The sequence below is a fragment of the Palaemon carinicauda genome, chromosome 8, assembly GCF_036898095.1.
Source record: "Palaemon carinicauda isolate YSFRI2023 chromosome 8, ASM3689809v2, whole genome shotgun sequence".
NCBI classification, from domain to species: Eukaryota; Metazoa; Arthropoda; class Malacostraca; order Decapoda; family Palaemonidae; genus Palaemon; species Palaemon carinicauda.
Genome location: NC_090732.1, coordinates 15,757,815 through 15,781,966, shown reverse-complemented (window position 1 = coordinate 15,781,966; position 24,152 = coordinate 15,757,815). Strand labels below are relative to the sequence as shown.

Below are 24,152 nucleotides of genomic sequence, written 5' to 3'. Positions count from 1 at the left end.
CCTTTCTCCGTCGCACCGCCCTAGAGCCCATGATGTCAGGGGCTTGGATACGTCCCTGCCCTTCATGGAGCATCTTTAAGTGACGCAGGTCCTACAAGCGGGGATGTTGAAGCATCAGACCTTCTTCTCAGCCCCTTACCTGCAAGACATGACCCACAGGAGGCTCGATACGTTTCTATCGGCCCTGTGGTGGCTTAACAACAGCTGGTCTAAACCTGAGGCTCCTTGATGGACAAGTAGCAGAAGGTTGAGAGCATTGTTACCTGGTGTTAGTCTGCATGAATGAAAAGATCTGTCTGGCCCTTATCCTTTTCTTCATCCTCTCCTCCCACGGAGAAAGCAGCATCCTGGGTTCTCTGCACAGCTGACCTCAAACCACTGCAGGTAGACCATGCTTCCTTGTGTTCCTAGTATTAGGTGTAATACTGTCATGTCCCCATACCCTGACGAGGCGGTATTGGGAGAGTCCTAGCCTGGATTCCCTCCTGAGGGACTCTTGGGCAACTGCCTGGGACAAGTCACTTTTCGCTTTCGCACACACCTTACGTAGGCCGCGGAAGTTTCACAACTGCCAGCGAGGAGCAGGGATTCCCTATTGTCCGAGTACTTGATCGCTCGAATATGGAATCCCTGGGCAAGCCAAAGCCAGTATGGCCGGGACTTACCACCCTTCCTAAGGGTTAAGTCACCCCATGTAAATAGCGTGGTTTGTATTTCAGTTACGGAACAAATAACAAATTCGTAGATAATTTGTATTTTTCCTAACTATACAAACCTTAGCTATTTACAGTTATGTGCCCGCCAGCCCTATCCCCCAAGATAAGTCCTACCTCTAAGTAAAGTGGAGTATTCTCCTGTGTGTGTGAGGGGGAGGGGTAGCTAGCTACCCCTCCATACCCCCCCCCCCCGCTAACTAGCGGTGGGGTAGGAAACCCTCTTTAAAACTTTATGGCTCGTCATCGGCTGCGCCGAAGTAATCACCCCATGTAAATAGCTAAGGTTTGTATAGTTAGGAAAAATACAAATTATCTACGAATTTGTCATTTTAGGATAATTTAGCTAACCTTGAATCCCATACCCGCCTTAACTTTTACCACATTGGCAACCACGGTGCCTCCTATTCTGTCCTGTTACTGGTAACACTGACGTCTGGAACGAAAGTTCGTACAACTCTTTGTCAGTGGCTTTTGAGCATCTGTCCCGATCAAATGCTCTTATGAATTTTAATTACCCTGTTTCAGCCATAGCTTCTTTCAAGCATTTGTTTGGGAGTGTCATTTATACCCATTCCAGTTTTAATGGCGCTTAGTTTAATCTCGTTTGATTGCCACTATTCTGGAAGTATTTTGTTTAGCAACCCAAAGAATTTGGAGTTCTCTAGAATTACCGATGCTTCACTTTCCAATTCTGTCAGAAGCTACCACATCTGTAGGATTCACGGGCATTGTAAGTAATGTTATGAAAAGATTCTAATGCAGAGGTAAGGTACTTTTAATCTTTCTTCCCTTGGCAAATTGTGTTGCTCTTAGACAAAAATAAATGGGTGCATAGTTCAGTAATCATAAGTCATTGCAGTGGGAAGGATTTTCGAAGTGAAAAAAAGCCCATGGTTAATGAGAAATTTATTGCCATGGACTTATTCCGGTTTGAGTATGGGGTGCTCAGACTTGCGCTTTCCCCCTTCCCTTTCAACGGATGTTTTTTTCCTAAGATTGCTGTGGTCGAGTGGTTAAAGTGCTGGTCTTGTGGATTTTGGATCCTCTATGAATGCTTATGATAATTCTCTTTCAGCTCTGTCGGGTACCTATGACAGAAAGGCACAACAGAGTGCCCCTTTCGCAAACCCCAACATGGTGTAGGCCTAGAGGGGACAGGTTTGGGCAGGTGCCTGATGGTGAAATACCTAACAATCCTCTTGTGTTCGCGTAACGGTGCCAGAGAGTGCCTAGGTGAGGATAGAGGTTTCTGGATTTCTGCATTGTTAGACCTAAGATAGTCTTCAATCCTTAGGAGAGGGACTAGGAGGTGCCCTTTTGGGTCTATTGTGAGCAACGATGAGGTTGGTAAGATTCGTTAATTATCCAAAGGTCCAGTTCCCCTTATCCTTTTCGTTTATTTTGGAAAGGGATCTTCTTGGAAGTTCCCTTTCAATGGCATATCCATTATGTTTGTACTTTTGCTCGAGACACTTTAGTCCAGTGTCTTAGATATGAAGCACACGAAGGATGATTATGGGGCTTGGTGGTAGCATGTTTGCTTTGACATTTGATACATTTATCCATCGTAAGTTCAATCCCCAACGGAAAGAAGTTTTTTGTATGTTCAGAAGAGCTTTATATTGCTTTAATTGGAAAATATGGCGAGTGTTAAAAGCTAGTCTGTGGTTGGCATATAATTTATAAAGCAGTTAATTTTGTATCTGGATGATTACTGTAGTCTTTACTTGTGTTGTAATTTAGTAAATTATACCAAGTCTCAGCACTATTTTGTTTCAAGTTGTTACTGTTATTTCTAGCCTTGCTGCTGTCCTGGTTGGATGGGCCGAGTGCTTTAAGACCAAGGCTCCAACAGGGTATAATGGCTCGGTGAGGAATGAGGATAAAGTTCAGAGAAGTAACTAATATAGATAATATAGTTTTAAGTCCAGTAACAACGCCATATAGATCGGTCATATTAACAGAAGAGTTTTGTCAGCTTGTTCAACAGATAACTTTCACTGCTAGTTCAAACTGGAGTTTTTCTGATTCAACTTCCTGATTAGGAAGTTGGTAACATTTCTGGCTTTAGCAGTCATTATATCTAGACCTCTTAATTATTGTTGGTCTCTTGGCGACCATGTCCTTGGGTCCGCTGGTTTGACAGAACAGGTCGTTAGACAGGAGTCTTGATATTTCATTTCCCTACACGGGGTTTGTTGTTTTGCATTACCTGGCTTGGATTAGGACGCCATTCTTAAAGTTTCAATGGATCCTAGTATGACGTGGGGGGTGTAATAGGATAGTTGGGTTAAGTTTAAATTTAATCCTTGTTACCGCTTTCAGAGCCAAACAGAGGTCAAGCAATTGTCCCCTTGTGACTCTCTAGGTGACAATGTCACCAGATACTGTACTCTTGGTCCCTTGCTTCTTGTCGTCAAGCAGTCATACAAGACAAGCGATTATGAGTAATGCTGCTGTCTGGTGTAGGAACATTGGGTTACGTTGCCTATACCTCCCAATGTCGCCTAGCAATCAGACCAGCAGATTGACCTGGCATTTTTGTTAAGCAAATCACTTCCAGCCAATGCCAGATGTTGCTTGGCAACAGCTCCTCCAGGAGTCAGATGGCAGATGTTCTCAGTCTGTGTTGGTGACCTTGGGTTGTGTGCTGTAACTCCAAGTCGTTCAACACTATGAGATTCGGTCAGTCTAGGCGCTCAGATGTTTTCTGTTGGTATTGGTTATCTTGGGTGGCGTGTGCTGCAACTCCAAGTTTTTTAACGCTGCGAGATTAAGTCCGACTAGGCGTTCAAATGTTATCAATTTGGCAACAGCATCTACTCCTGTGGGTGTTGACAACCCTAGCCGGCATTTGTCATACATCCAAGTTGCCTAACACGGATGATGTGTTCAGTCTTGTATTCAGTGTTGGCGATAGATGTTCAGAGGTCAAGCGCTCGACATTTCTTGCCCCTTCTTGGTGACAATGTCAGCTACAACTTTTTGTTCTTGTTTCTCTTTGTCAGCAGGTGCACAAGACAGCAACAATTAGTAGTGATGGTTCTTGGGATCAAAACGTTGGGAATGATGGTGTGGCTTTGTCTTTTGCCCCAATTTCTTTGTATACCAGACCAACGATTTGACCAGACGCTCATTCTGTAGGCTTGAGTCATCGCCTACCAATCCGCTTAGCAGCAGTCACCTTAGGAGTTGGTGTTTGTGTTGTTATTTAGGGTAAGGGCAACTTGGGTTGTGTTGGCTTTTTCCAAGTCGCATGAATCCAAACTATGGGACCAGTTCAGGCACTTTGTTGGAATAAATCATCTCTTACCTATGTTCCTTCTGTTTGGTGACCGGGCAGTCGCTGTGGAGCTGAAGCGACACCTGGTATGTTGGTGGTTGGTGATAGCTCCTTGGGATGCATTGTCACCTTATCTGAACCCCCCCACCCCCCACCCCTTTTGGCCTAATGCCAACGCAAGTGGTCTTAAAGACAGTAATAGTAATCCTGCTTTTCCAGCTAGGGTTTATCGCTTAGCAAGTAATAATAATAATAATGATGTTATTTTCCTGTTCCCCTAGCCTTTTGGGACAGTCGCCTCACATTGTAGGCTACTTAGACTACGTTGTCCTTTCGTGAGGCTGTCTGTAGTCTGGAATACGTGGGTTATTTTACCGCTATGGCAACTCACTCTAATCCTAGAGTTCAGGGAATGTTTTCCTTTTCAAGAGTCCTTTATGCCTACGATAGCTAGAGTATGCTTTTATGCCTACACGATCAGGTGTTCACGACTATTGAGGAATGTTCTTCCTTGAGCCGAGTCTCTGCAGCAAGTATAGAAAGAATTTTATAATGTGTTTTAGGTTTTTTCTTATAATTCATCTCTCTCTCTCTCTCTCTCTCTCTCTCTCTCTCTCTCTCTCACTCTCTCTCTCTCTTCTCTCTCTCTCTCTCCTTCTCTCTCTCTCTCTCTCTCTCTCTCTCTCTCTCTCTCTCTCTCCTCTCTCTCTCTATCTCTCTCTCTCTCTCTCTCCTCTCTCATCTCTCTCTCTCTCTCTCTCTCTCACTCTCTCTCTTCTCTCTCTCTCTCTCTCTCTATCTCTCTCTCTCCTCTCTCTCTCTCTCTCTCTCTCTCTCTCTCAAAAGATTACACTGAACCCCGGGATTGCCTGTTAGGATTCCTGAAACTTTCGATGACTGGCTTGGGTATTCAAAATTCAGTTGTTTTAGGGTGAATATATTTTGCATTAGATTTGTATATTTCTTCTTTTCTTGAATATACAATTACAATCGTGCGTTTGGCTCTGTTTAAAGAAGACAACAAGAATTGAGGTGTGCTTGCCTGAATCAGTTGCATTCCCATAGTAAGAAACATTGGAATGCAGCTCCTCCCTTGTTCAATGACAACGCTAGTACAGTATTAGCATAACAGAAGTTCGATCACACATCAGAATTGTGTTTTTTCTTTCTCTTCCTTCTCTCTTTCTACTCGAGCATTGTTTTCTTAGAAAGCTTCTACATAGATACTTTTGTACAGGAGTTTGATCGTGCATTAATTTTATCCGTTTGGAAAGGTAGTTGGGTAATGACAATCGAGCAAAAGTAAACGGTCCACAGTCTTTAGAACATTCGATAGGAGTTTTCATGGATACTTGTATCTGTTTTTTCTTCTCTTCTAATTATGATTTGCCAGTGCCTCCATTGAAGATGAAGAACTACATTCCGACTGTGATCTTTTAGTTTCCTACTGTTTTTTTTCCTTGTAAGGAAATGTTGAATCAGCATCCTAATGTGAGCTGCCTGAGAATGTTTCCACGCAACTGACGATGGAACATTTCCTGAATGCTCCCACCTGTCCTTTTTCTCGCTGCTTTATACTACAGTATAGCAATTCTTCGCTCTTCAGTGGCTCCCTTTTTTATTATCAAATTGAGTGTCCGAGGTTAGGCAAAATTTCCTGGAATCTCCAACCTTTACATCATAGGAATTTTACTCAAATATCTAAGAGAATTTCTACCTATCCTGCAGCCAACAATTGTGTTGGCACAAGAATAGTTCAGATTGTTTCAAGATGGGAACCAAGAGGTATGTCCACTGTGGGTTCTATAGCTTTCAAACATGCAGCTCCAAGTCTTAAAACAAGCTATCGCTAGACATTCGAAGTATTTTAAGAAGAACTGAACACTATTTTTCAAGTTCTTTTATATTTGGAGTTTACATTTTACAGTACACTGAATAATGCTCTACTGTATACCCAAGATTGTGCATGACAAACAGATATTTTAGGTCCTGCAGGGCACATGGTGTCCATGTGTTATAGGATCAGGGGGAGACACTTTTCAGTGAAGTAAGTAGAGGAGGATTCATTACTGCACTTGTCCCATAAGAACCTCTCATTCTACGCAGAGTAGCCAACGTTCCTAGTCGCCCTTTTCACTTTTTAGTCTCTTCAGCTCTGGTGACTTTTTATTTAGAATGTGTCTTTCATTCTTCCAGAGGGATGTTTTGTCCGGAGAGCTCACAGTTTCAGAATCATGGGTATGATGGTGCTTCTCAGGAGGAACATTCGGTCGTCAAGTATTGGAGGTGGCTTCTTGCTGACGGTGCCTTCTCTGAGGCGACAAATAGTATGCTGGTCGGTCTTGGCATGTGAAGTTTCCCTCATTTTCACGTGACACTGAACTAGCAAGACAGGCTCCCTTCAGGAGATGGAGTTGGCAACTATGCCTTTTCCCTCCACTTATGTCATTTTGAGAAGTGGTTTGGCATTTGTTAGTGCCTCTTTGTTCGGCACTTTTAAGGATTTAGTAACAGGTCTATCCTGGCAACCATTCAGATCCTAACACACTGTTGGTGCTTTGCCTCTTGGTTGTTGAGTGTTTGGAGGCATCTTTCATGTGCCTTTCTTGGCACAGTGCCTTGATGACTGGAGATTGGCAACTTGAGTCTCAGGTGGTGTTCCTTCATGTCTTCATACATTAGACCTAATGGATCGGTTCAGGGAATCATTCCACATGAATGGGATGTCCCCTTCCAGTGCTCTTTACTTATTGGCGACAGTGTCGTATTGAGTGGCGACAAGGTAGGTGCAGCCTGTGCTGATGACCTTGGGTTTTGATCAGGCTCTTTTGTTGTCAGGTGAATCACTGGCTGCAGACTCCTGATGTCAGTGACAGCTCCTCTTGGAGTTAGATAGCAGTTGTTCTTGGTCAGTGTTGGCAACTTTGGCTGTCGGATGTTGTAACTCCATCACTAAACACTGCGAGAGTCGATCAGTGTAGGCTTCATGCACGGGTCGCGTTCACTTAACTTTGGCAGTTGTCTGTCACTTCTCCAAAGGTGGAGTCTCAGACCTCCCTTTTACCGATGAGTAGTTCATTCTCTCGACTTCTTTCCTTTGTAGTAGTTATGAGGCTATAGGCCGGGACATTTTATTGTTTCCTCAGAGAGGTTGTGGGACGAGAATCTGTACGTCCCCTTCCGAGTGATTGTGCATCCAACCATTGTTGGAACCGACCTTCAATTCTCCCTTGACCTTTCGGTTTGCAGTCTGCTTTATATCAGGCAAGAACTGTTTAGGTTTAGTATTTTCGTGCGTAGAATACTCTTTTTTTTTTTTTTTTTTTTTTTTTTTTTTTTTTTTTTAATTCTTAAAAAGGGAAATTCTTCAGTTCCCTCCTTGTCAATGTGGGTAATTGGGCTAGATAAATTATTATAAGGTAATGTGGAATTTTCATGCTAAAATTAATATTGATACTTACCTGGGTAATTTAGCTAGTCCGACACAGCCTTCCCAACTTCTGGTATTACACAACTGGCAAATAGCTGTATGAACTCTCATTCCAGCTGTTAGTGTTACCAATGCCAGGGCAGTAAAGGAGGTATCAGGGTTGTCAATGGTGAAAATTTGAGCGGTTACTAAGATCTGTGAGGTTAAGTATTTTAAAAACTGGAAAGGAGGTTGGTGAAGCTTAGGCTGAACTAAAAGTGTTTGAAGATTTTCTGAGTGTAGATGAAGTAGCTGAAAGAAATGGTGATGGTAATGTCCAGTGTACCCAGAGGGAACGTACAGAGGTCTTTGTTAGGGAACAAGCTATATGTCTTCTTAAAAATGACAAAGGCACTACTGTAGATCTAATAATGCGTTTGCACCTTTGAACTCCATTGCTCCTGAGTTTAATCCATGTGATAAAAGCGAGTTGTTAGGAAATGTAACTGAAGTGTATTCTAGTTGAACAGATTTAATCATGAAAAAAAAACTTTTGCTTTCCAGTTTTTCTACCTTTGATGATAAAGCAGAATTTCATAACATTTGGAAATTTGGATTTCATGGGGTTGTTAAACTAGGTTTGTTCCAATTGGAGAAGATGGACTTACTGATATAACACTTAGGTCTGGAGTAAAAAGAAAATATGGTTATTTCTAATAGGTTACCACAACCAGCAATCATTATCTAACATTACATTTTCATAAAGTAAGAAAAATCTGTTGTCAATCTACTGCCACAGGGAGAAGTATAAGAAAACTGGGCAAGATATGATTGCTGGGGACTAGAGCTTATTTTTATATAAAGAAAAGTGTGTAGTTTGAGTCCTTTGGCCCCAATAAAGTATCATTGGACACCAGGGAGGAGACTTAGTGGGTTCAGTGGTAAAATAGAAGGCTTAAAGTGGGTGCAGAACCAAAGGGATGTTGCAAAGGCCCTTTAGTAATACCTACAGTGCTTGCATGAAGTGCACTGTTGATACTACTTTGCTGGGAGCTCCTCTTATTAGGTTAAGCCATTGTTATGCCGGTACCACTCTTGCTCTCAAGAGCAGCTTGTAATACAAACTATTTATAACACTGCTTTTATAAGCAAATACAGCTAAGATTCTAATAAACCATCTTTGATGAAATGCAGTGGGTGAATTCTTTTTTCTTTAGGCCATACAGTTTGGTGTTTTGAATAAGGATAGTAGAATACAGTGGAACGGGCTAAGACTACAGACTTTTTCAGTGTTAACACAATAGAATTTTTTTTTTCTAGTTGAAATTTGTCATATGAATGTGAAAATATAGTCATAATATTTAAATTCTTTTTGAAACTTTATTTCAAAGGAAATTTACAATTACTTTTCTGGTAGCTGCTACAGCTGACAGACAGGCTTACAAACAATGGAAGGGAATATTTACAAATTAGAAATGGAATTAATGATTTTTTTTTTACTCCACGGGTCCCATTTTTAACAGAATAATAGGAATTGATATTGCTAAAATTTATTTTATGATTCCAAGCATGCTTTAATCAGGGAAAAAGAAATGTAAGGGGGAATTGAAGGCATGTCTAAATTACAGTAAATTGTGCCTTTCTTATTAGAATAGTAATTTTTACAATAGTTATTAAATGGTATAAGCAAAATATATCCACCAAGTCTTAAAAGGATACATGTAGCAAAGCAAAATTTGAAATGTTTTAGTTAACCTGTTTCCCAAAAAGACTAATTTTAATTAAAATAATGATAATAGTTTTATTTAGTCTAACACAGAATCATTGTTTTCAGAGTGCTGGACACCTGGAAATGGATGGATGAGACCGAAGGCATCCAGTATGATGTCATCACTGCATTAAATCTTCTGGACCGCTGTGACACACCAAAAACGCTTCTCAGAGATATTCATAGAAAGTTGACTGACAATGGATATCTTGTCATTGCTTTGGTTCTACCTTTCTGTCCCTATGTTGAAGTTGGTGAGTCTGTTACGTATTCTCTATTTCCATTTGAAGGAAAGAAAAGGATTGTATTAGATTTATTTTCTAGTTTTAGTTAACTTTTAAGTCTTTCCCATTTTCTACTAATATGTGAATGACCAGGATCATATGTTTGGAATAGGAAACTTTGGATCACAACTAGCATTGATAATTGTTGCAACGGAGAGTTGACTAAAACATAATTAATCCGAATCACACACTTCTGTAGGGTTTTTTCCCGGAACACACTTTCCTCCACTTCTCATGACATGGCAAGTGGGTTTCAGTACAGTATAGTGGTTTGACAGTGATACTTGGTAGTAAGAAAGAAATAAAATATTTTCTTTTTTTATATTGGTCATGAAATTAGCACTTATAATTTGTATACTGTATATTTTATTTTTCCTAAAAATAACAGGAAATCTGCAGAATTTTCATAGCCTATAGCCAAGGGTCTAGAAATATCTACGTACATTACTGTACAGTACTTGATTAGGACTACTGTACAGTATATGCTTTTACAAATCATCTTCCCCACTGTTATCCCTACATCGCCATCTAACAAAGGCATCTTCCACCAAACCTCTCTCCATATCATCCTTCACTTTATCTTGCCATATCTGCATGTCCCCCAACCCCTAACATGTTCTTCCAAAGCCCTCCTCACATCCTCCCTACCATAACACTTATCACCTCTGTAATCTCTACTATGCCTGCCATTCTTAATCAGTTTAAAATCTTACAAGCAGTGATATTCTCATAATCCACCTGATCAGCATTTCTCATCTCTCTAGCTTTGCTTGTTTTTTTTTCGTCTTAAGAGTCTATGTTTCCGGTCTGTACATAAACACTGGGCTTATTTCTGTGCTATAGTGTTTTACTATTAGCTTGAGTGGCATTTTTTATCACATACTACTCCTGCTACCTCTCTCCACTTCACCCAAGTTGCTTTTATTATATTCTCAACTTCAATCTTGCATCCTCTGGCCTGACACTGTATTTCTCAAGCATCTAAATTGTTCTATCCGTTTTATAACAGAGCTTCTACTTTTATTTATGGCTATCCTGTCCCTACCTTTCTTCCTGCTCACCATGTCCTAAATTTAATCCGCACTTACCCACATGCCACCCCTCTCCAAAGTCTCTTGCCACTCTACAACCCTTCTCTGTAAGTTTTCCTAATTTTCAGCGGTAATCATTAAATCATTTGCATATAGCAATTCCCACAATTCTTCATTTAATGCATCCATGACCAGCACCAATAAAATTAGGCTTAAATGCTGACCCCTAGTGTAAAATTCAACACGTTCAAAGGTTTCCGTTTCCCTAACTGCTGCTGTTATTACTTTTGTCCTTGTTTATTTCTACACCATCTTAACCATTCTAACCAACTTCTCTTGGACTTTCTTCCTCAAGCACCTACACATCATTTCTACTGGTATTCTATCATAAGCCTTCTAGATATTTCTTTCATATTCGCACGGATATTTTTAATTCTGTTACCCTATCCAATCTTGAAGTTCAACCTTTCCAGTTGTCGCTCTATCAGAATCCTCCCAAATTGTTCACCTTTTCTCCTTCAAGGTCCCAAACTTTAATTCTAGATCTCTTTTTCTCCTTGGAATTTCTACCTCATTTTAAAATAAATCACTACCAGTTTGTTGTTTTAACACATGCTTCCCCCAAATACCCTTTACAGTTCATCACATTGTTACTCATTTAGACAGGATGTAATATATATTTGGCTTTCCACACCTCCACTTTCATAAGTTGTCAGGTGCTTATCAAACTTTTGAAAGGTGGTGTTCATACATGCCAATTCATAACACTGAGCCATCTCAAATATATACTTCCCCTCTTCATTTCTAATTCTAAACCCGTGACTGCCATTGTATCTTATCATTTACCACCACTCTGCTATTTATGTCCTCTCCTTTGATAACATGCTCCTCTTTCACAGTTCTAATAGCTTTTCAAACTCTCATTCATCTGATCTCCTCTTATCATTGGAATCTTTTAAAGCCTGTCATTTACTATCTACTTATACATTTTCTCTCTCCAGTCATTGCCTATCTTGACCCCAACTCTCATGATCTGCTAAAATAGAGCTTATACCCATTTCCTTTACAGTATATCTAGTTTCACTTCCTTTCCATCGTGTCTCCTGTACACAGCGGATATTGTCATCTGACTCTGCTTGGAATAGCCAGTCGTCTAGATAGCAGAGTAGGTGAATTATGTTGGCATGCGCCCCCAAGGATACCAACTCAAAGATTCAAGTGAAAACTTTTTGTTGTTAATAAGCCAAAGCAAAGGCCCTTGAATTGTAACACCTTTCAGACTATTAATACTTGGAGATATTTTCTGGAGGAAGGATGGATAGGGGATTTGGAACTACGCGTCCTTCAAATCCAAGGTGACCAAGAAGTCCTGATGCCTGAATGCTCGCCTGACCTTGGCTCCTGTCTCCCTCCTGTATGGTGTCTGCTGGATGAACTTGTTTAGAGTAGAGAGGCTGACAACAGGTCAGTAGACTCCTTACTAACATACAAGAAAGAATCAACTGAAGAAGTCTGGGGGACCTGTCATCAACCTCCTGAAGAATGTGCTTTTCCAACATGGTTTGAACTTCCCGCTTCCAGGGTAAGATTTGTCAACCACTGGCAATAAGACTCTGTTGCAGGAGGCAGAATCAGGGGAGGGATGATAGCTGATGAATGGGAGGAGGTAGCTGAATTGAAGTACTTCCACCCTTCAGCTAACCATTACCACCTTTAGTTGGCATGAAGACATTCCCTCCACACTGATGGTGAGGTGGGGTGAGTGCCCTTCCTTAAAAAAAGCTTTTTCCTCGACTTTTCCCTCTGAGACCCTGGTTTTGGCAGGAGGAGGGAGACTGTGTTGAAGAGATCTTGAGAATGGATTGTTGAGGGCAATCTCCACCTCTGAGCTAGTTTCTGGGGTCGAAACCGTTGAGGACTTATGTTCTGATCTGATGTTGAAGGTTGAAGCTGTCGAAACAACATCAAATAAGTATACCTTTCCATTTTTTTGTGCTGTTGCCTCCACATCTGCTGGTGGGAAGAAAGAGGGCTCCTTCGGAGATAAGTTGCGCAACAGAGTCCATCATGACAGCCGATCCAATTGAGGAATTTCAAAGTCATGGTATCACAATGCGGTAACACCCAATTTACCCACTAATTGGCGCCTTGTGCATTAGGAATTTAGCTGCCCTAGCTCGTATCAGGAGCTATGGTTGGTTAGGTCCTCTGTGTCTCAGCTAGGTAGTTGATAGTACCCAATAAATGTTTAATCGAAGAGGTCCTCATGCATGGTAGCCATGGCTGTGTCTTTCATACCAGAAGCTTCTTCCGCTGAGAAGGGAACTGGAACAGCAGAAAGATGTTTGGCTGTCTAACTGCAGGATCTAGTGGAAGAGAATGAGGAGTCTTCCACAACTGACAGTAATTTCTCTGCATCATTAAGGCTGCAAGAAGCAGGAGAATCTCCCTGCCCTCAAGATTCCTTATCTCTGAAGACCAGAGATGCTACCTTGGCCACCAACCAAGGGAGTTTGAGTCTGGGTCTTGCACTGCTAGGAGCATGACAAGAGAAGGTTGATGGCTACCTTCCTGCCGTTTGTGGGGGAAGACAAGGCTTCTCCTAGGCCGTTGACATTTCTTGATACAGCACAGCCCCTTCATGGACATCAAAATCAGTCTTTCTCTCCTCTGCTTCTGGCATACAATGACGACTTTTGAGTGCATGCAAGTCCTGCAAAATTTTTAGACATGCTTGGAATGGATGTGTTGGGATGAGAGTTTGTGTCTGGGAGACCCGCATTGGGTACTGTATCGTGCTTCTGTATAGGGAGAAACGTTATGGATGAAGCATCTGGCAACGCTCTTGCAGTGAAGTTGTTCCTGTGGTAGCATGCCTGGAAGACGCACCAATAAGTTATAAATCTTCTGTACGCTTGGTTTAAACTCTTGTGTCTGGTGGAGCAGCTTGCAGAGCAGAATAATTCGAGATAGTGCATCAAAGGTATACACTTGGTGATGCACACATCTTTGGTAGGCATGCAAGAAGACTAAGGTCAGTCTGGGCCAGCATGACTGCAAAGAGTATGTCTTGGGACTCTTCTACAAAAAAAGATGCGGCTGGAGATGCACACACCTGAAAGACGTTCTTGAAGAGTATGCAGACTTAAGGAGCACCTGCCACGAGATGTGTGTCTGGGAGGAGGGTGTTTTTGAGACACACCTATAGGGAAGTACTTGTAGAGGAGACGAGCATTGGTAAAAGAGTTTCTACTCAGAGACCTGAAGAGATGAAATGTCTTCAGGCGAAACTCCTGGATAAGGCATTGGAAAAGGAGCAGCTGGAGAGTCAACTCCTGAAGGCTGGGAAAAAAGTAGACCCTGCTAGGAGAAGCGGCTACAATCCACCTAATAAAACCAATGCTCCGACTGTCGCCAAGTTCAGGAACTTACTAACTTGGCTTCCATCTGGTAAAGTAGGAAATGAAGTGCATTCTTCAGGAAGAAACCCAAGAGAACATCTGCCTCCGAAGGGGAGTGAAGACTTCGCTTGCTCAGAAGACACTTGAGGTGGCTGCAGGAGGGACTAGAAGTTGTTTCAAGACAATCTGGAGAGGCATGAACTGAAAAGCGCTCCCGTCAGGAATGGTGTAGGGGAAAAACTCACTACTAAGTAAGGTATGCAGCCTCTACGTGGACATTGAAGGTGTCTGCAGGAAGGTCTGGGAGCTGTAACTGAGTGATGCTACCCTTAGGAAGGACATCTGGGAAAAGATTAAGCATCCAAAGGAAGATTGAAGATAAACTGTGTTACCTATGGACACTGGAGGCATCTGTGGGAAGGACTGGAAGTTCCAAGACAATCTCGATGAGATCTTCCTCCAAAGAGGAAGGATCTTGGCAAGGTTGAAGAACCTTGGAGTATGCTACTAGGCTAATGCTCTGTAGGAGACCCCCCAGAAGGGCAAGACCCTGGGTTTGAAAATGAAGAAGGCATCTGCAGTTGCCAGCTGCTTCTTGCAAAAGAGAAAGGTCCTCTGTAGAGGAGACAAGTCTCCCCCGAAGGCAAGGTATGAACAGAAATAACTCTGAAGAGATAGTGCCTTCACTGAAAAATGCTGCTACTGTTCCTGTGGGGCTGGGCTCCACGCAAATGGCTGCCTTCTTAAGTCCTAAGGGTTACACTCTGAAACTGAAATAAAGACTTGTTTCCCAAGGTCTCTCTACTTCAAGGCCTTCTTCTTAACTGATGGGAGAGGGTTAGGTAAGCCACCTCCAGGATGACTACAAGGGCACTGAAGACTTTCCCCAAGAACACAGAAAGGTCAAAGTCCTCAACGAAATGAAAAGGCTACAAACTCGCATGTCTACAAGAAGGCCTTGGATTTGGTTAAAGCCTCTGCAGGAACCCAGGGGAAGAAACTCTTCTTACACTTGAGAAGGTACTGAACATTTGCCAAAAGCCCCTTCAAAATACACAATCCATAAACATGCTGGAAAAGAAGAAATAAAATTTAATCCGCCAGTCATTCTCACTGACACTAAGATCTAAGTGGTTTGTCAGCGAGCATGTGGAGGGGTTTCCCTGCTACTGACAATTACCTGTTTGTGGTTTACGTCTAGTTGAAATACCATGTTCCAGCTTCTTTTTTATCTATTCTTTTAAATATAGGCCGATGGTTTGTATTTGTGTAATAATTTCTTTGTTTTTTCTCTGCCTTCCAAGGCCTTCAAGAAGGATTTCATATTTAATAAATGTGTGCGCTTTGTAGAAGGTCATTTTAGCTATCAGGATTTTTCAATTTCAGTAGAAGATAGACTTTATAATTGAGAAATATGATGATTATTCATCCAGAATATTGGGAGCTGTTTCTATACTGTACTTTTTTCTCCTTTGTCAGCATCTATCAGTTTTCGAGGTTACACAATACTGTAGATTGTTTCTAGTTCTGAAGGGTCTGTAAGCTGTCAAGATATTTCATACTGTAGTAAAGTTACCGATAGAATCTACAGTATATATTGAATTTCTTCCATCAAAATCCCTCACACATTTCATCTAATAATGTAGATCTTCCCCCAGTTTCCTAAGAGCAAAAGGGTTTGAAGCACTGTGACTTTTTATTCTTAAAGTAATTTGACATAACTCATCAGATATTATACTTCTTCTTTGAAACTTTCTGATAATGGCCTCTTCATAAACACTGCTGTCGATCTGTCATGATGCCAAGCTGATTTATTCATTTTTACCCTATCCTTAGCCTTTTCTTGACCTTGCTATAAAAGGTTGTCAGGAGTTCAGTAAATTTTCTACAATGTGTTCTGTAGATAATATCCCACTCAAAGTTAGGTCCTCCTCCTGCTTCCAGTTTTTCATATACATATTAATATGTAAGAAGCACATAGGTGCCAGACTTTGCTCCCATTCATTACATCACTGCCGTTTATCACATTGTTTCTTCAGGCCTGGAGCTTTACTACTATTCATCTCGAGCGCACTTTAAATTTCTTCAGCCGATATATTCTTATGATTGAGTTCTTATGGAAGATTGTCAGGAAGTATTAAGCCTTTTGCAGAAACAAATCCATGACAAGTAGAATATCCTTTAGTTCATGTTCATTCTTTTCATAGCAGTCTTTATCATCTTAGTATTTCTTCATTATCAATTTTAATGTCCTCATTTTCTCTTTCACATGATGGACAATGTAGGAAATTATTTCAATTTCTTCTCCATGGGTGACCTGGTTGTTTTCACCCAAATCTCTCACATCTTCATAATGGTGAACTGGCTGCTTGTAATTATCATCACTCAATGTGGTTTCAGATTGTTTTCTCGATGTATTTTCTTGAGGTAGCTGTAAATTAGGATAAATTTGAGAATTAAATAATGACATGCAATATAAGGCAGTCTAACAAAATTACTATGGATGAAATAAATCATTATCATAAACTCTGGGGCTTGTCTATATAGCTTTACCATATAAATTTGGAGGAAATTAGCCACATCTGCTTCTTTAAGATTTGAATTGTAATACAAATATTTTACCCGTCAAAAGAAAATTATGAAGCATGTATTTTTAAGATAAAAAAAAATCACATCTGAAACTTATGGCATATTGATTTATTACAGGTAGCGCCGACAATTTGCCTTCTGAAAACCTGGGAATCTCTGGATCAACCACTGAGGAACAAGTGAACAGCCTTGCTTCAGAAGTACTTCCAAATTTAGGGTTCAAACTCGTGAAGTGGACAAAACTTCCTTATTTATGTGAGGGTGACCTGGATCAAGCATTTTACTGGCTTTCCGACGTACTTTTAGTTTTGCAAAAGACCGAAAATAGTTTATTGGATAAAAACCTATATGATAAATTTACTGATAATGGCCTTTTAAATGTTAAAGCTGAGTTATGAGAAAAGAAATTACTTTTTACTGTACAATAGTCTAGTTATTTTTCTAATGTGAAGGGTTTAATTAAATGCTAAAATTGAGGTCTATATAATGAATTTTCTTATCCTTGGTCACATACTGTATTGTTAATTTAACTGAGCAATTGAAGCCAGAGAAGTCCATGAGAAAGTTTTCTGAAAAATTTACCCACAAATTCTAAGATCAAGCTTTCATCATCCCAGACAAATTAACTGTCATGCACAGAAACCTTCCTATCACTGAACAGTCTTCACAGTACTAAGAAAAATTTAGAAAATTCACTGAAACTGCTTTAGCCTAATTTTTTTTCAGTAGGAAAAACTTAAGTTACCTTCAAAAAGTATTTTAGATAAACTGACATTTTTTCAACAAGTAAGTTTGTGAAATTCATAACGTCTTTATCTTCTATTTGAATTGATTGTCATTGACTGTATTCTCCCTTAATAAAGTAGATGACAGATACTCAAATAAGCCTTGAAGAAAAAAGTAGTCAAGAGAAAGTTATTGTACAGTATTTAAGTTATTTAAAAAACAAGCTTTTGAGGAATTACATTTAAAATCTGAACCAATATCATACTCTCTTGACATGTCAATTTTTTGGAAAATAAATTACACAAAATCTTTATCCTTTCATATTTTGAAGATATTTTAAATTTTAAATCAATAAAATTGTCTTTGATAAGGCAGTCATTAAATAACCTGTTTCCCTACAGTACTAGTTAGCAAATCTATGTTTAAACAAAAAACTTTTAATTATGGCCTTGATACAAGTTTGATTAGATGTAACTTTTAATACTGGATTACTGTATATAATTCATTTTCCAAAAACTTACAATATACTTCATTTATTTCATAAATAAAAACCATTATTAAGCAAAAACACATTTTTTGGACCAAGCCTGGTCAAGTCGTCTACTTACCAGCAATGGCAGGAACTGTGAAGGATTTCTTTAGAAAATAAAACTTCAAATCAGCCCCGAAAGGCATATTTCTCCAAGTTTGATATACAGTATAGCAATAATTTTGCCTGGTCTCTGGAACAGATACCACACTAAAGAATCTTTAAAAATGGATAAGTTTCTAGCCTATTTTATTACACAAAACACAAGAAAGATTCATTATCATCCAGTAAAAGTATGTTTTGATATATTAAACAAGGGTTGCATGTGAAGCAGCTATCTTACAAATTTTCATGAACTGAGTTATTATGTGGGTTTTACAAGCCCTCAAAAAACAGGACTTTAATAATAAAATTTCTTATTTCTATACTTGCTTAATATTCATATTGCTTCTATAGAAGCTCAGTTTAATCAACATTTACCTGTAAATTTTGAATTAAATTTTTTATCCACAGAATATAATAAAAAAAAATTTATTCTACAAGAGGAACCCGGAACACTAACTCTGATCACTAAAGCCAACTATGAAAGTCGGGCTAGTGTAAGCAAGAGGGTAGGTAAAGCAGATAAAAGCCATCTCGAATAATGGCCTGGAGAGTGTGGGAGGCAAGAAAGGTCTGATGTCACACGAGTAGTGCTTGCCTAGTGATATTATAAACTGGAAAGAAATGATGTGTGATGATCTATTTATTTCCAGTTTTCTGCTTTTAATTACTAAAAATGTTACTGTTTGGACCCATAATCCTTTTCACAAAATTTTTAATCAGCATCATGGAGTGTATCTTCACTTAAAAATTAGCTGATGATGAAGTACTCTTTTCAATGGATTCATTTGATGCTGGTCATAATTCAGAAATAAAAAGGATATGAAAAGTAAATAAAGTCCTTGAAAACAACTGTTCAATGTAAAACAAACTGATTTTGACGTAGGAAAAATCTATTTTTGGGAGAGATGGCTACGTCATCCTGATGGAAGGTCCTTCCGGCAGCTTCCTACTGTATAATATTTCTGCGAGTGATATTACAAGAGAATTACCGTCGGGTATCACGGGGTTCTAACCCCCGGAATGACTATCCTAAGATATCGTGTATAATCAGGGACGTATCTGTAGATAATCATAGATATCTGCACCCCAAACAGACTTAACCCAGTCTAGGAATCTAAGGAGAAGGATAGGTGATGAGCCGTTACGTATCCTCTCCCCTCATAGTACTGTCTGTCTCTGATGAATGCATTCCACATAGCACCATACCTACTGTAACAAGAGGCATCTGATGAGGCATCGGGGAGGGACATCGTAACGGGTAGGCCATCAGGATGACATGGCTATCTCACCCAAAAATATATTTTTCCTACGTCAAAATCAGTTTTTTTGGGCTCGAGCCATGTCGTCCTGATGGAAGTGTACCAGAGAATTACCTATGCCTCGATAGGAAGCCTCAAGAGAGAGGTCCCAATACCGAAATACACTTACAGGATTACTACGTCAAGGCATAGGTATCACCCTCAACTATATATCCCAGAACAGTTCAGAGGCAGTATTGATAAGCATGATGGTCCGACAAGGAGGCAATAAGGACCTAAGGACCGCCCTCCGCAATTGGAAAATCACCTGAGTCTAGTGTCAGGAACCCGAAACTAAAGAAGGCATCATAGGTGAAGCGTATGGAACCAAAAGCCGCCAGGAGACTAAATCCAATTATGTTGAGGAAGGATAATAATGAGAAGGCACACTAAAGTTATTGCCACTACCGTAATTATAATCATAATAGTAGGGCGTAAAATTAAAAGAAAAGTAACAATTTACAGCCTTTTACTCACAAGAATCAGTGCCAAGGTTAACGAGCAACCATCATTAACTGCATATGGAAAATTTTTTGTACAAAGTAAATACATTCCGTCCATACCCAGACATAAGGTAACATTAGGGGACAAATACATGACGTAAGGAACCGTAGGGAACTTAAGACATGATAAACCTGATCAATAGACACATGATCACGCCTGTACAAAAAAGGGGTAATCAATCAAAGCAAATGAGATATAGCTTAACTACCATTTAGACAGTTAGGCTGTAACACTGAAGGAACAAACATAGCGTCAGAAAGACACATGTGAACCTGAAAAGGAAATTATTAAATGCATTTTATATTTTTTTTCCTTGAAGCAAAAACCAACTGTTTACTCATTGCTAATAACAAGCTGGAGGAGTGGCCTGGGATGCATTGTGGGCTACATTGTTGCAGCAGGTTTGATAACATTTCCCGCAGCCACCACAAAATGGCGTATCTCCTCCAATTGTTTCAGATAATGCCCAAAGAAAACCCAAGTGGACTTCCAACCAGTATATGCCTGCAGTCCCTCAAAGGACATATACAGTACAGTGGAACCTCTACATCCGAATTTTCCAACATCCGAAGTAAAATTCAAGCAAATTTTTTACTACACCCGAATTTTATTTCGACACACGAAGTAAGCAATTTTCGTCGTACCGGTTGTATCCGAATTTTTCGACACGCGAAGTACAATTTGAACTTGTTCCGGCTCTAGAAGCAAGACATGATTTGAATAGTAAAATAAATCAATATAACTGTAAATTGTTAGAATGGTGTGACAGAAATGGTGTTGTTTTAATTGAGACACAAAGGTTTTTTAAGCTTGGAACAGGTGATATTGATACAAATTGCTATGAAAACCAGGATGATAAAAACTATGATTTGCTAAATAGAATTGGTGCGGTTAGCTTGCTAGATGCACTTTCATCTATATGCACAAATGACTTTCTCTGTTATAATTGGAAAGAAATCAAGTCAAATATATGTAATCTGAAAAATAATGACTATAGGTTTAATCATGTAAAGAGTAAAAGTAGCAACCTTAAGATAAATCGGGAGGTAGAAGGAAAGAATAAAAATAGGTTACATAGAAATAGCTATCAACACTCAAGGAATAATACTTATCATCAAGGTAGACTTGGTTATGGTAGAGACCAATCGCACTTTAGTAGTGCAAATGCTAGACAAGGATATGATAGACCTAATAGAGAAGTTAACGACTACTATTATTCATATACCGAAAGAAATAGGTATGGGTGTTACAAATGTGGAGAATTTAATCACCACCAATCCGACTGTAGGTTCAACCATAAGGTTAGGTGTTACTCATGCCATGAATATGGACACAAAAGCAAACAATGTCAGAAAAATATCCATTACTAGAACATAGGCCAAGAAGGCAGTGCCATTGAGAATGCTAAATGTAATGATTTTCTAAAAATTGTACACATAAATGCCCAATCAATACTTGGTCATATACTTGAAATTCAGTTAATGCTAGAAGAACAAAAAATCAATATTTTATGTATTAGTGAGACATGGTTGTATCCTTATATAAGTGATACCTTTATTCATATACCTGAGTATAATATATATCGTGAGGATCATGGTCGAGGTGGAGGTGTATGTTTGTATATAAGGAATTATTTGAAAGTCACCGAGCTGAAATTTGGGATCGAAAAACAGGAGGGAGTGGAAGATAAGTGGATCACCGTCCAACATCAAAAATTTCCTTCTATTATTGTCGGGTGCGTGTACCGCCATCCTAAAGCTGCCGTTACCTCTTTTAACTATATTTCAGACGTCTTTAAGGAAGTAATTTTACGCAATAAACCTATTTTCATTTACGGGGATTTTAATGATGATCTGTTAAAAAAGGAGAACAAACTGGGTAAGCTAATTAAAAACTTAAGATTTGACCAGATTGTAGATAAACCCACACGAATCACTTCTACCTCAGCATCCCTTATCGATCTAGTCATTACAAATTCTAAATATATGATAAGAAAATCAGAGGTAACCCCTAGCTCAATAGCAGATCACGAGAATATTTTAACTTTGCTGAACGTTCGTAAACCGAAAAGGCAAACTATTTTTAAAACTTTTAGGTGCTTGAAAAATTACTCTCAAGAAACTCTTTGCTCTCTACTTATGAATAATGTCACATATTGAATCAAATTTTAAGTACCGATAACGTAAGTAAGCAAGTAGAAATTTTAACCAATGTTTTCACATCCTGTGTAGATATGTGCGCACCTGTAGTTACTAGAGAAGTAACTCGTCCCCCTGCCCCTTGGATTTCTGATACTATAAAAGAGACGATAATGGTAAGAGATAACGTAAAGAAAAAGCTAAAAAATCAAAGAGAAAATACTCAGCTTAGAGAAACTCATAAGGAACTGAAGAAAAAGGTAAACTCGATGTTAACTGATAGTAGAAGGCAGTGCTATAAACAAGAATTTAAAAATGCTAAAGGTGACATGGCTGCTACGTGGAAGATTACTAATAATATGCTTTTCAATAGAATAAACAGCGATACGAATAAGCTGAATTGTGATACTAAAGATGATTTGCAACGTAAAGCTGAAGAGTTTAACAAATTCTTTGCAGAAGTGGGGAGAAAGACCTTTGAAAAAACACAGGAAGAACTGCATAACCGCATGCCTTTGGAAACAGACCCTATTATCCCTCACAGTAGAGTCGATAGTTTTAAACCAAGGCCAGTGGACTGTAACACAGTAATCTTAGTCATTAAAGATTTGAAAGAAACTAACGCCTTTGGATCTGATGGTATTTGTTTACGTTTCATTAGAGATGGTTTATATGTTATTGCTTTTTACCTAACGATAATTATCAATACATCAATTATTACTTATTCATATCCAGACATATGGAAAATTCCCCATGTCATTCCGCTCTTCAAAAGCAGGGATGCCGACGATATCTCTAATTACCGTCCCATTTCCTTGCTACCTGTTCTATCGAAAGTACTTGAAAAAGTTATTGCAAATCAGTTAACTGAATTTTTAGAGGAAAATAAACTAATCTCTTTAAGCCAACATGGATTCCGACCAAAATTGTCTACTGAAACAGCCCTGTTAAAATTATCTGACAAGATTTATGAAAATATAGACAACAAAAAACTTTCCTTACTTTTATTACTAGATTTATCTAAGGCTTTTGACAGCGTAAATCATGCCATATTATTAGAGAAATGTACGTGGATGAATATTGATCAGAGCTGGTTTAAGAGCTACCTTGAGAATAGGTTTCAGTCTGTCAGGCTAAGTGGTGCTGTATCATCGAAGAAAAATATTCAATTTGGAGTACCTCAGGGATCAATTCTCGGCCCTATACTTTTTATGGTATATGTTAATGATCTCGTGAGATCAATACCTGGCTGTTTTATAATTCAATATGCTGATGACACGCAAATACTAATAGAAGGTGACATTAAGGATATAGCCGACATGATTTGTAAGGCAGAAGACATTCTAAACAGAGCTAAAGATTACTTTTTGAGAAATGGCTTACTTTTAAATGAGAAAAAGACACAGTTTATCATTATTGGATCCAGGCAATATGTTTTAGATATTGGAGATGAGGTACAGATAAATTTCAATGGAAATATAATTAAGCCAATGACGACTGTGAAAAATTTAGGTGTTCATTTCGATCGGTACATGAACTTTGACTATCACATACTCTAGACGAAATGTATAAAAAGGTAATGGGTACTCTTATATACTTGAATAGAGTAAAAGATCATTTTGAGTTAAGTACTCGCAAGATAGTCGTCCAGTCACTAGCTTTAAGTTTTATAAAATATTGCTTAAAAGTTTGGGGATGTACTAACAAATCACAGCTACAAAGAGTACAAAAGCTGCAGAACTTTGCAGCAAGAGTGGCTGTTGGCAACGTTAGAAAGTTTGAACATGTAACTCCACATTTAAAGGAATTGGAATGGTTGAAAATAAGAGACCAGTATACTCTTGACATGTGCACTATGGTATATAAAGCTTTAAATGATAAAATTCCAGATTGGTTATACAGTTTCCCACCTGTCTCTTTATTCTGTAATGTCACTACACGCCAAAGGGATGATTTGTATGTTGCAAGACATAAAACTAGTATTGGCTCAAGGCAAATCAGAGTCCGAGGTCCAGTGTTGTATAATAAACAGCCCCGAGAAATAAAAGAAGCAGGCTCTGTGTCTATTTTTAAGTCAAAACTAAGGAATTTACTTTTAACAGAGTCTTAATTGTTCTTTTAATCATTAGTACTTTGTTCTTAGATTTTAATCTGGTTTATTTTTATGTATTTTACTACTGATACTACATTGTAGTTTTTAAAACCAAGTATCCTAATTCAAAATGGGTTCTGAGTCTGAACATATTTGTTGGGACTTATTTATTGAAATCTTATGACTATCTGATTTTTACTACATATCCTATTTTTTTAGAACTGTCTTAGTTTATTTTATTGCCTGTACGTATTTTCATATACTTATTTATTGATAATT

At 39.0% G+C, this 24,152-nt stretch overlaps 2 protein-coding genes across 3 annotated transcripts in view; one reads left to right on the top strand and one right to left on the bottom strand.

The window, feature by feature from the left end:
* The window catches only part of LOC137645676 (protein-L-histidine N-pros-methyltransferase-like), a 201,352-nt gene extending 184,384 nt beyond the window's left edge, over positions 1-16,968 (top strand). The window contains exons 3-4 of the mRNA XM_068378520.1: positions 9,243-9,430; positions 16,599-16,968. Coding sequence (XP_068234621.1) covers positions 9,243-9,430; positions 16,599-16,879 — 469 coding nt within the window. The 3' untranslated portion in view covers positions 16,880-16,968. The remainder of the gene's footprint in view (positions 1-9,242; positions 9,431-16,598) is intronic.
* The window catches only part of LOC137645675 (coiled-coil domain-containing protein 22 homolog), a 159,547-nt gene continuing 150,909 nt past the window's right edge, over positions 15,515-24,152 (bottom strand). The window contains exon 14 of one of the 2 annotated variants that reach the window (XM_068378517.1): positions 15,515-16,323. The gene's annotated coding sequence lies outside the window, so the exon portion shown is untranslated. The remainder of the gene's footprint in view (positions 16,324-24,152) is intronic. The other variant, XM_068378519.1, reaches the window with a different exon arrangement.